The sequence below is a fragment of the Azolla caroliniana genome, unplaced genomic scaffold (genome assembly GCF_043228905.1).
Source record: "Azolla caroliniana isolate FFs.n. ecotype wild unplaced genomic scaffold, voAzoCaro1.0.p SCAF_7, whole genome shotgun sequence".
Classification (NCBI taxonomy): domain Eukaryota; kingdom Viridiplantae; phylum Streptophyta; class Polypodiopsida; order Salviniales; family Salviniaceae; genus Azolla; species Azolla caroliniana.
This window is the reverse complement of record NW_028230442.1, coordinates 21,176,533-21,189,758: the sequence shown is the minus strand read 5'-3', so window position 1 is coordinate 21,189,758 and position 13,226 is coordinate 21,176,533. Positions and strand designations below refer to the sequence as shown.

At 48.7% G+C, this 13,226-nt stretch overlaps 1 protein-coding gene across 1 annotated transcript; it reads right to left on the bottom strand.

The window, feature by feature from the left end:
* Positions 1–1,904: 1,904 nt before the first annotated feature.
* LOC147862294 (rubisco accumulation factor 1.1, chloroplastic-like) lies at positions 1,905–4,396 on the bottom strand. The gene is made up of 2 exons (XM_087322341.1): positions 2,822–4,396; positions 1,905–2,429 (listed from the first exon to the last, which is right to left on the bottom strand). Exon 1 carries the CDS (start codon positions 4,313–4,315, stop codon positions 2,849–2,851), a length of 1,467 nt encoding a protein of 488 aa, XP_087178467.1. The 5' UTR covers positions 4,316–4,396; the 3' UTR covers positions 1,905–2,429; positions 2,822–2,848.
* Positions 4,397–13,226: the final 8,830 nt, after the last annotated feature.

Genomic DNA, 13,226 nt, shown 5'->3' with positions numbered 1-13,226 from the left:
CATCAAATGTGTATAATGGCCATGTTTGAGTTGGTGGTCAAGGACATGTTGCCTTCATATTCCAAATTCAATATACACCGCAAATACATCCAATGTATATATTAAGGACCATACAAGTACCTATGCATCATGTAAATGAGTCTTAAGTGCTAGACTTGTTCTCTAGTCCACATGCACATGTCAATGAGAATACTTGCTTTCAATTCACATGTGAGCAAATTAGTAATGTCCCCTCTTTATATGCAATGTACAATTTCAGCAATATATAACTAAAATGAATGCTTTTGACTTCGGTAAAGAATGTTTGCTCGAAGAGGTATGTGTATTTTCCAAAGCTCTAACATTGTGCTAATATAATGTTTAACATCATAAGCTTTAGAACGAAGATGCTTCCTAGACTATGCGAATTCTCCAATACCATTCGTATTTATATAAATTTGTGATTGGAGAATAACAAAGAAGAATTGGTTGACTAAAGGATGTAGAATGATTGATATACAATATCTTTGGCAAGCCCAACTATACCTGATTATATACATTCAATAGTCTTGTTTATGCATTTGATAGGCACGACTCACAAGACTTCCTAAAAGTACCTACGACAAATCATTCATTAAATATTACAAAGTGGTGGTGGTAGATTTTCAAAAGTCTTAGATGTTACTTGTACTCTTTTTTTATGAGATCATTTTAGCCCACCCCTTCAACAAAATCGGTACACATCATGTGGCACATGGATTCATATTAGACAATCAAACTCTCTTATTAGATAATAGAATCCCCTGCTACCTTACAATTGATATGATCAATACCACAAACACCAAAACATTCCACATTATGGCACATGGATTTGAATTAGACAATAGGATTGCGATACTTTGAATTGATATGATTGCTAATTTAGATGACCAAAACACCATGCCGTGCATGGATTTGTATGGATGAATGAGCTTTGTTTGTGCGAATTCTTGTTTCATTGTTCTAAAAGAAGTGGTAAGGGAATGGCCCAAAGGAAACACTTATGTTTGTAATCAAGGTTTTAAAGAGGTTTGTCCATATTCACAAAAATGTGAAGAAATATATGTTATATCAAGAATCAAGATCACAAAAAGTAAGCGTTAAAGACTAACCCAAATTTCCATTCTTTTAAGGTTTCATTTATGATATCTTACATCCATGAGGTTCCTTATTTTTTATTTTAGATCATTGCTACCTACATTAAAGCAACCCATAATGCAAAAAGGGTACATCAATTTCACGAAAGATTGGCCATTCACCAAATGTGACATTGTCACGTGGCTTGCATGAAATTAACTCACTGGTCGCAAGGAACAAATGGATAAATGAATCGAAATGGATAAATGGGTCGATTAATTGGGATTTCAAATGTTGCTTCTTATTTAAATATATTTGTAGTCTAGTAATGGGCATGAGTACCTTGAATTTCTTATATCGTCAATGACCTAAGCTAATACCATAGGGGGATATGTGGAAAAAACCCAAAACTCTTAGTATTACTTATGGACATCACTTAAACAAGTGGTATCGCTTGGATTATAACAACTAAACATCATATTTACCGATGAAACTTTTAGATTTTTTGGAGCAAACATATCTTGGAATGGTTTCGAAGTTTAAAAAATCTCAGTGAAAGTGTGGGATGACGATAATCCAAGCAGACACAACTGTGGCACACTGTATATATGTGATAGCATGTGTATGATGAGTTTAGGGATCACCGTACAGTCTAGGAAGCCCTAAAAATGTGTAGGGTGTCCCCATGCATGCAGCTATATATCATGCATCCGCATGAATGGGGCACTATATATATTGATGTTTGGAATTTGAGCGAGAACTTTGCTAGAACAAATAATGATAAATCATAACCAAAGCGTAATTGCATGGACTAAACAAGCTTTTGGTTTATAAGTTGTAAACAACCTTTTTTATCCACCCAATGACTTCACCATCGAAAGATCAAGTGGTGACATAAGAGGCTTAGCCTACCTTGATCCAAACATGCATATTATTCGATTTGAGGCTTTTGATTACATAACTTATGATGATCTCTTATCGAAACACATCATATCGAAGATTGAACATTATTAAATCAAGCTACTGTATACACCAGTTCCTCATTCTCGACGCATTGCTAAGAAAACAAAATACCTTTTCACACTATGCATTACCTTTAGTTTGTGTGGAGTCTAGACCTCAAAATAAAATGAAGGGCTTCTCTCTTGTTGATTCATTGTAGATATAACTACTTCAAAATTAACCTCTTCCATTTGCTCATGAGAAGTTCCTTGAGCCATCTTGAGCTATCTTGAGCCATCCTGAGCTATCTTGTCTTCGGAAAAAAAAACTCTATATTGCACATGTTCAGTTTGAATGTGAAGAGAGCCAACGACACGACATCTCTCGGAAAGCTGAAATTTAAAGAGGTCTTACATTAGTGCCTTTAATTAGCCTAATGGATTCCTTTAGAAATTACAATCGAAAGAAAACAATATCATGAATGCTCTCGAGGTTGAGGTTTTCTAGGCAATCAATACTCTGAGATTCCTTTGAATACAATCAAACAAAATCATGCATATTCAAGATTTCTTTCGAATGAATGCACATGAAACTCTTATGTATGTGCTTCAAAAAAAAAAATCCAAGCTAAGCATTCGAAAAATGTGATAACCATTTCAATCCTAACCATGCTTAGAAGCCCAAAATCTGACACATGATTTATTCAAAATCTCGGCTGGACAACAACATTCCGTCCTATCGTAGATTCATAGAATAAAACATGTTCAGAAAAGATGGATCATACCTTCCAACAAGAAGTATTCAAGCCTTCTCAATCCCATTCGATATCATCGAGACCATCTTCTTGAGCCGGTGGTCTCAATGCAAGAATAACCTTTCCGAGAACCTTGTTCTCCGTCTCAGCCACCACAGTTCCAAGCATTAAGCTAAGCTTACCGCCTTCACCCCCGACAACATAGTAAGTTTCATTAAGGATACCCTCCACATGCTTATCTACTACAAGAATCAATGGTTCTTCTTGCTCTCTCTGACTCTTTGGTTTCCAAGGTAAGAAATTTGCATTCGGATATGCAATGGCCACAGGGTGGACAGATGCTTTGATAGGATCCCATGATGGTAACGCGAACCACGATTTCCAAGCCGATTGGGACTGTTGGATCAAGAAGGGGCCCAACGATCTCGTCGCGGGGGCTGCCTCTAGCTCCTCGACTGTAGCTTCAACAACTGGCAACACATGGGATTTTAATGAAGACCCCGATTCATGCATCTCTAGCCTGATGACTTCAAGTCTCGATTCGGCCTTCTTCGCATCATCGTCTTCATCTTCTTCTTTAAGAATGAAAGCATTGATTTTTTGTATGGCTTTTTCGGATTCAGCAAACTGGAGCCCTTTCTTCAGGATAGCCGTCCGTTCTTCGTCACTCTTCAGTTCTTTGCTCAATCGATAGCAAGAAAATGCTAAACAATCACCAGGGCTGGGTGTGAATGATGCCCAACCTTCTTCTTTTTGTCTCCTGACATAATCTTTCATGGATCGAGCGAGTTCTCGGTACTCTTTCCCATCCATCTTCCTCTGTAATGCGAATTCGGCCGCAGCTCGCCTCTCTTGGGCAGAAAGTATCCTAAGCTCATACAATTCATCTGCACCGACAACATCATAGGAAGCTAACAAGCCTTGGTCCATACCTGCGGATTGAAGCGATGAACGAACTTGCGATGCAACCACGATTTTGTTCTGCTCAACACCATTCATTCCGGTCGCCTCATCGATCATCGAAGGTGTGAATCCGGCCCTTATGAGAGAAGGGATGTGGATGGCATAATCAAACCATAGGCCCCTTCGATCTCGGAGTATCTGGAGTTGCTCCTCGATCGAGAGATTCTCGGGTGAGTTCGAGACAGGCGGTGGCCTGAATGGCTGATACAATTCGCGTGCCACCGGTGGCGAAGATGATGCCGATGATGGAGAGGACCTTCGCAGATTGGGAGATGGCGAGGAAGATGAAGATGAAGACGAAGACGATGATTGTGAAGTATATGATGAATATGAAGAAGAAAACGTTGCAGAGATTACTGTTGAAGAAGAAGAAGACGACGACGAGGATGAGGATGAGGATGAATTTGATCTTTTGGTCATGAATAGCTTGTTTAATCTTCTTGAACCCATGCTTTTCCTACAGAAAGCTCCATGGGGCACATGGCTATGGAGCTCTTCAGATGGATTGCCTCTGACTACAACGCAGTTGAAATGAGAGGCTGAGACAGAAAGAGACACCATAGCTTCCTCTGTTTCTTCTCTTCTCTGTTTCTGTTTCTCTGTGTATGTGTGTGGGAGGAGAGTGTGCTGTTCTGCTCCACACAAATCTTCTATATAGTCTTAGTAAATCCATACATATGTATGTATATATATGTATATATTTGTGTTTCTTGAACTGTTTTCTTAAGAATTTACAAAAATGGCCCCTTCTCAAAATAAAATATCCTCTTCTCTTCTCTTCTTAAAAAAATATCCTCTTCTATTCTATATTCTATTCTCTCTAACTCTGTGTCTTTTGGTAAAAGCACACAAATTCTATTCATTGTATGTAAAATCTGCTTGTTACAACACTTCTTAGTCTCCTCGACCTATCTGCTATTTGTTCTATGCCTATGCCTATATATGTAGGGAGAGGGACGTCTTGTAATGCCACTAGAAAATCAGAATCTGCATTTAAGGAATTGATCCCCGCATGTTGTGACATCAAGAAATCCCACCTAAGAATGCCTGTCAATTTCTTCGTATAGGCTTTCACCATATGTCTACAATTAGACATGAAAGCATTACGCATCTTTCAATTGTGTAGTAGTCACTGATATTGTAAAAATTGGAACAATATCTCCATCTCAAATAACAACGGGTTAAAACTTGCCATATGTCCGATAAGTGCTTCCAAATTATACACGCTATAGGACATTTAATGAACCTATGTGTACTGTCCTCCAACGGAATGGTGCAAAAGAAACGAGTGACTAGCCCTAATCCTTGTCTCTTTAAGGTTGAACCTAATGGGAGCCCACAAATCATGAATCTCCATATAAATACCTTTGCACGAACCGACAAATGGGAATGCCAACCACGTTGTAATATTTGCCACCACCTTGTATTCGACTTACATACATTCCACACCTTTTCTACTTTAGGAGATAGTTAAGATAATGAGTTCATTGCATGATGATACAATATTTTTGTAGTGACCTGTAACAAGCGTGTACCATCTTGTAACTGTCAATCCAACCAAGGTGCAAAACTTATTTTAAATGGCAAATATCCATGTAACAATGGTATAGCTTGTAATGTCTCCCAAATGAATCTATAATTTGGGGGAATACATAACCATCGTTTGACAACTTCAAATTCTAACAAATTTAGACAACCTTTGAGATTCATTATCAACCACATCTCCCAAATGTATAACCCCCACTCAAAATAAACGATTGAATTGAGAACTCGGCTTCTCTTTTTAATGCCAATACAACACTCGAGAAGAAATGAGCAATTCATTTTGTAACGAATTACAAAATTCTCAATAACTTGATGGTGCCCTCTCAAAAAACATGAATGCATCTTGCCATGATCTTACCAACTGTTGTCTGCATACAGAATGTCGAATGGATATCTATGATGCAATATTTTTATTGAGCATGATGGATTGTTTTCCCATACGCCAATCCATCATGCTCGATAAAAATATTACATCATAGATATCCATGGTTGATCTTGGTGATGCATATCTCGTAATAATGTAACAAATCTATGAGCCATTAAGTGCATTTCCAAATCCAATATTGTTGCACCACCTAACCTGTTACGGGCATGACCATATAATATCCCGTGGTGAGAATTTATCGTAGTATTCTATACACGTTGTCGTGAAGAAAACCGTCCACAAGCGGAATCGGTGCGCCGGAGCGTAGGAACCGGCTCTTCTTGCACGTACGCCTTATGTTGTACATAGAAGATCCTACGTAGGTAGATTCGGTAGGTAGGAAGTTAATGGGAAACGGCTCCTTCCTTGCCTATAAAAGGAGGGAGACGAGGAGGGGGGAACGGATCGCGGTTAGAGAGGACGAAGTGATGTCGGGTTGTCGGTCGAAGGCTTCTCTCTCTTCCATACTCCGTAGCTTCTTTCTGTGCAGGTTTTCGGGAGGCTCGCGCTGCTCTGAGGAATGCCCGAGTGCTTCCGGCAGCACCTCCAACCTACCCCTTTTCTTTCTTAGCGTTTGTGAACAGGCATCGGCATCTGTTCGCCGGCATGTTCGGTTGTAACCGACTTCGTGCTTCTTGTTGTTTGTCTCTGTTAATATATACATACATACCTTCATGCCTCTCTGTGTTGGTCTCCCCGCTCGCGTCTTCGTGTCAAAGGGTCGTGTCCCTGTGGATCTACGCTCGCACGTAGTGGGTCCCTTCCCTTCTCATTTCTCTCTTGCTCTTCGGTACAAGACCCCCGAGGTCCCGCCTCATTCCACGCATCCGCGAGGAATACCTCCACATCTTGGTGAACCTGACGTGAAAGAGGCGGCAGAAGAGCAGAAGATGAGGGGGTCGGATCTTGCGGAGGCCATGGCTTCGGCCGTGGATCGGATATTGAGCGCACGCGAGGGCACCGGCGCCCTCGACAGAGCCATTGAGGCGGTCGTCGGTACGATCGGCCGGTTCAGCGGAAAGGATGCCACGAAGTATTTGGCGTCCTACGGGGCAGAAATGCTGATGCGGGACATTCCGGAAGAGAGGCGTCTTGCCGGGTTCCCTCGAGTGGCGATGCCGAGCATCCATGCGGAGGAGCTCGAGGTACGAGTGGAGAGCCGTACCTGGGAGGAGTTCGAAGGCCGACTCCTAGAAAAATACGGGCTGGACGACGCGCTCCGACTTTCGAAACGGGACTTCATGGAATGGGTGGAGTCCCCCGGCAAGGGAAGAAACGCATCGGCACTCCTCCGGGAGTTTGAAGAACGCTTTGCGCGCCTTTCGGCGCTTGACCGAACCATTCTGGATACGAGCCGGGTCCTACTGTTCGTCAAGTCGGTGGACGAGCGGGACCGGGATCAAGTCGGCTCCTTGCTGGAAACCGAAGACGGGCTGACGACCGACTGGGCTGCGGTTAAGAGAGTCTGTGGCCGTTTCGACAAACGGCGAGAATGAGCTGATAACGGGGTGGGCGGTGCGGGCTCTGTCACAGCAAGGAGGCTTGAACCGGCACTGCAAGGGCGAAGGGCAGAAGCCCGGGAGTGGCTCGAAACCGGGTCGGCTCCGACCGGCATGGTCAATGACTCCTCCGGAGGAGCAGCGCTGGAGGAGTTGACGCGGGCGATAAAGGATCTCCAGATCGCCCAGACTCGAAGGGAAGGTGGCGAACCGGCTCGTGACCAACGGCCGGTAGCAGGGAACAGGTGCATGTGGTGCGACGAGGTCGGCCACATTCGGAAGGACTGCGGCGATTTCGTAGAGGCGTTGAGGAACCGGGTGGTGTACCTATGGGAAGGCCGGGTGCACGCCGGCGATACCAGAAGGGCCCTAAACCGGAACGACGAGCGAGGAGGTATGAAGAGACTGATGGAAGAGGCAGCGGCCCGACACGTGGAGGCCATCCACTACTCGGCGTCGGCCGGTATTCAGGTCGGGGGCAGCGAGGCCCAAAAGGAGAGCAAAGACGGATTCTGGTCGGCAATGCTGGAAGGCCTCGCTGGTGCACGACTGAGGAAAGATGAAGCGGACCGTGCTGAGAGACAGGTCCGAGAAATAACTGGGTGGAGCGACCCGGTCGAGGAGAAGACGGGCTTCGTAGAAGCCGCCTGCCGAAACTACGAGGCTCTGGTAGAAGACAAACGAGTAGGGAAAGCCGGAGCGGCCAAGCCCTCACAACGATACGAGACCCGATTCGGGCAACGACGGAACGATGCCGGTGGGTCCAGCGCGCAAGATAACCCCAGGAAGGGCGGATACCGACTGGGGATGGAAATAGAAAGGACCACGGACCTACGAAAGGTCCTAGAAGAATGGATCCTCGACAGCAAAGTGGAGGTGTCATTGCGGGAGGTGTTGGGGATCGCTAAGAAGGAGTTCCACGACTCCATTGTGGACTTGGTGAAGCGGAAGAGGCTGTCGACGGAGACGGAACCGGAAAGACCGGTGGAGGTGCGGACGACGCACATCGACGACTTGGCGCTGGAAGATGAGTGGGCGGAGAGCCACTATTCGAGGCCACACTGGGCCCGAGCGACCACGGAGACCCCGGTAAAGATCGGAGATGTTCAGGAACTGGTGGTGGCACTGGTGGACCACGGTTCGGAAATAAACCTGATGTCCATGGACTTCTATAAGAAGGGAAAGTGGCCGATCAACACCAAGCACGGGTGGAAGATACGGGCGGCGACGCGCGCCACCGAGGAACTGCACGGGGCCTACCCGAACGTGCGAGTCAAGATCGGCGACGTCGAGATTGACCAGCACTTCTTCGTTCAGGAGACGTCCTCGCACCCGGTCATATTAGGGGAACCATACATCACGGCGGCGCGAATGGAGACCAAGGTGCTGGACAACGGTTCGGCCTACGCGAGGGTCAAAAGCCAGGACGGGCGCCATTCGGTCCAATTTCTGACGGTGCGGCTGAACCACGAGCGAAACCGCGAATCCCTCGGTGGCGAGAACCGGGAGGATTTTTAGAGAGGGCTGCCAAGGCGTGGGGCCGAGACAGTCCGGACACTCGGGAAAGACCCCACAGCTGTACAATAGAACCGAAACCGAAGAAACCTTGTACGATAGGTAGAAAAATTTTCTTCTCCAACGACGGAGGGTGTATGATAGTCGGCATCGTTGGCCGAGAAAAGGCAAGGGCGGAGGAGCGACTTCGAGCATGCGGAGTTCTCGGCCTGGACGAGGAAATCAGTGGAGCCGTGGAGGCGGTCTCCTTCGACGACACCTTGGGAATGCTGAGGGAGGTAGCTGGAGAAGACCTTAACGAAGACCGGACGATACTGGTATGTTCCGAAGAGATGTACGAAGTCATCGCGGACTTCAGTCAGAGGCTTGGGTCGGATTGGACGGCCCGGGTTAGCACGAAGTACAAGACAGTGGACCGGAAGGTAAGGCCAGTCGCGGCACCCTTACCGGAGGGCAGCGAGTCCCGAATCAGAGGGGTTGCGTCGGACCCCAGTTTACGAGATCCGGTCTGCATAGGACACACCTTCACCAATGGGACGCTCAGGGAGTTCAAAATCGGTGGGGGCGGGTTCCTACTGCCGGCGGAGGAGGACCGGTTTCAGAGAATGCTCGGAAGGCACGGGAAAGCCTTCGCATTCTCACCGGAAGAGATCGGGTGCGTAGACCCGACAATCGTGGAGCCGATGGTGATATTCACGGTACCGCATGTACCGTGGAATCTCAAGCCGATTCCAGTACCGAGAGCTCACATCCTGAAGTTGATGGAGCTATTGAGGCAGAAAGTCGATATGGGCATTCTCGAACCGTCGAGTGCTCCATACTCGAACCGATGGTTTACCGTACCAAAGAAAAACAGAACATTGCGCTTCATTCAAGACCTGCAGCCGGTCAACAGAGTGACCATTCGGAACGCAGGAATCGGACCGACCATAGACGAGTTCGTGGAGGCCTTCGCCGGAAGGTCGATTTACTCGGTTAGTGATCTGTACTCGGGTTACGACCAGTTCCAGCTAGCCATGGAGAGTAGAGACATTACGACGATGCGAACTCCCCTCGGCCTAGTGCGAATGTGTACCCTGCCACAAGGAGGGACCAACTCGGTGGCCCACATGGTGAATGCAATGAACAAGGTACTGAGGGATTGCATCCCGGACATCACCATGCCATTTCTAGACGACATTCCGATCAAGGGGTGCCCGGTGGAAGAGAAGGATGCGACATTCGGGCCGGACGGGTGCCGGCGATTCGTGGCAACACACATCGACGACTGCGAGAAGGTGCTACAAAGGCTAGAGGATGCGAGGCTCACCTTCTCCGGGGAGAAATCGGCCTTCGGGCAATCAGAAATCCTGGTGGTCGGACACCTATGTGGACCATATGGCCGGAAGCCGTCTCCGGCAAAGGTAGAAGCCATCTCCGCGATGAAAACCGACTGTAGCTCGGTTACGGAAGTTCGGAGGTTCCTGGGGGCGTGCGCATTCTACCACATATGGATCCCGCATTACGCCCACGTTGCGGAGCCGCTATACGGGTTGCTGAAGAAAGGGCGAAAATTCGAGTGGCGAGACGAGCACACGGAGTCGGTCCGGAAGCTGAAGGAAGCTCTTGCGGCAGCACCGGCGCTCCGGAAGGCTGTCTACGGGAAGGGTACCCCGGTATACATAACGGTGGATACGAGTCCGACCAGGATCGGATGGGTCATCAACCAAGAAGACGAGGACGACATTCGGTTCCTGATCCGATTCGGCGCGAAGGTCCTCAGTGAGCGACAGCGAGGGTACGCCCAAGTTAAACGCGAACTCTGGGGTATCGTTTCGGCAGTAAAGGCCGACAAAGAGTACCTGATCGGGACAGAAGTGATTATCGAGACGGATTGCCTGCCAATTCTCGGCATGGTTTCCGGATGCGCGACACCGGACCTGGCGATGCTCAGGTGGATAGCGTACATCAAGTCCCTGGACCCGGAAATACGACACATTTCCGGAAAGGACAACGCCATGGCCGACATGCTTTCGAGGGCGAGGTTTGATGATGAGGGCGGCATGGTTTCAGAGGACGAAGAAGTCGGCGTGGAATTCTTCGAGGCCGCATACGTGACGACCGATGGGACGAGCACTCCGGCACTTAACGGCTTTGACGAGAGCAAGTACGACGGCGAGTGGCTGCAGATCGGTGGTTTCTTGAGGACAATGACGCCGGATGCATCATGGACGAGAGACGAGGCCAACCGGATCCGAAAGAAAGCATACCGATTCTTTCTCCGGGATGGATACTTATGGAAGCACCCGAAGAAGAGGAACGGCGTCCCGCTTCGGGTGGTGGCGATGAAGGAAGAACAGGAGGAGCTGCTGACGGCCTACCACGACAGCCCTTGGGCTGGACACCGTGGAACGTGGGCCACGTTCGAGAAGATAAAGGGGAAGTACTGGTGGTCGGGACTGTACCGGGACGTGCATCGGTTCGTGACAACTTGCGAGAGCTGTCAGATGCACTCCGTAGTCCGACGTCGGGACGAGCTTCACCCTACGTACCCTCCGACCATCCACTTCAAATGGATGGTAGACCTGGTGACGATGCCGATGGGAGTAGGACAGATGCAGTATCTAGTCCTGGCTCGGGAAGATTTGACGAACCAGCTCGAAGGCCGAGCCCTTCAGAACAAAACGACCGCGGCCGTATGTCGGTTCCTGATTGAGGACGTGATATGCCGGTACAGGTGCGTCGGGAAGATCGTGGCTGATCGCGGGGAGTTGGACGCCGAAGAGGCCGAGGAGCTGTTCGACCGGCTAGGAGTCAAGCTCTCGCTTACCACTGCGTACAATCCGGAGGCGAATGGGAAGGTGGAGCGCAGACACGGACCGATCGTCAAGGCGTTAGTTAGGGCATGCGGAGGTCAAGTCGGGAACTGGCCGCGGCTGCTGCCTTATGCGTTGTGGGCGGACCGAACTACGCACAGTTCGGTAACCGGATTCATGCCGGCAGAGCTCGTGTTTGGGCAGAAGCTGATCATGCCAATGGAACGTACGATCTCCTCATGGGCAACCGTGGACTGGAAAGACGAGATGAGCCGGGAGGAACTGTTGGCGGCGCGCATACGATAGCTCGAGCGAAGACCGGAGGACGTGGAGCAGGCTGCGGGAAAGCTTCGGGTGGCAAGGACGAGGAACAAAGCCCGGTTCGACCGGACGCACTGGCTCCGACCAAAGAAGATCGAGGAAGGCGACTGGGTGCTAGTCTACGACAACAGCCTCGACAACCAGCACCGAGCGACACGGAAGTTCGCAAGAAGGTGGTTCGGGCCTTACGTGGTCCAAAGCGCCAACGACAACGAGACGTACCATCTGGCGGAACTCGACGGCACGAGAATGGCGATACCGGTAGCTAGGAAGCGGATCAAAGCGTTCAAGAAGCGTCATGATGACGAACCGGATCCGGTTAACCTGGACCGCGACGAAGAACGATCCGAAACCGAGGAAGAACCAACGGGCGGGGAATGAAGGCTGGACGGGTTTTCTCCGTCCCAACTCAATTTGGCGCATGCCGGTGGATGCGCGGTTAGGTGGGGGCGGATGTCGTGAAGAAAACCGTCCACAAGCGGAATCGGTGCGCCGGAGCGTAGGAACCGGCTCTTCTTGCACGTACGCCTTATGTTGTACATAGAAGATCCTACGTAGGTAGATTCGGTAGGTAGGAAGTTAATGCGAAACGGCTCCTTCCTTGCCTATAAAAGGAGGGAGACGAGGAGGGGGGAACGGATCGCGGTTAGAGAGGACGAAGTGCTGTCGGTCGAAGGCTTCTCTCTCTTCCATACTCCGTAGCTTCTTTCTGTGCAGGTTTTCGGGAGGCTCGCGCTGCTCTGAGGAATGCCCGAGTGCTTCCGGCAGCACCTCCAACCTACCCCTTTTCTTTCTGAGTGTTTGCAAACAGGCATCGGCATCTGTTCGCCGGCCTGTTCGGTTGTAACCGACTTCGTGCTTCTTGTTGTTTGTCTCTGTTAATATATACATACATACCTTCGTGCCTCTCTGTGTTGGTCTCCCCGCTCGCATCTTTGTGTCGAAGGGTCGTGTCCCTGTGGATCTACGCTCGCACGTAGTGGGTCCCTTCCCTTCTCATTTCTCTCTTGCTCTTCGGTACAAGACCCCCGAGGTCCCGCCTCATTCCACGCATCCGCGAGGAATACCTCCACAACGTGGATAAGTGTGAGGGTTAAACGAGTGTGTAAAGAAGGGGAGGATTACTTTTAAATCCTCAGGATTGAGACAACCCATTTGGCCAAGTGTGAACATGGCTGGGGGCTTTGGGTATCGCTATAAATAGAGGCATAGCTACCCTCATTTCATTATCTTGTTGACTACGTCGAGACTCTGTCTTGTGATGGGTCAACTCTTGTAGCGAGTGCGCCAGCACCAGGTACGACTGGACGCCACGACGGTGGTATGGGACGCCGATCGAGGCTCGAGTCTGTCTCGATCCCTTCGCTCGGGGG

Coding starts and splice junctions, on each gene's coding strand:
- LOC147862294 (XM_087322341.1), bottom strand. CDS start 4,315: ATGGTGTCTCTTTCTGTCTCAGCCTCTCATTTCAACTGCGTTGTAGTC.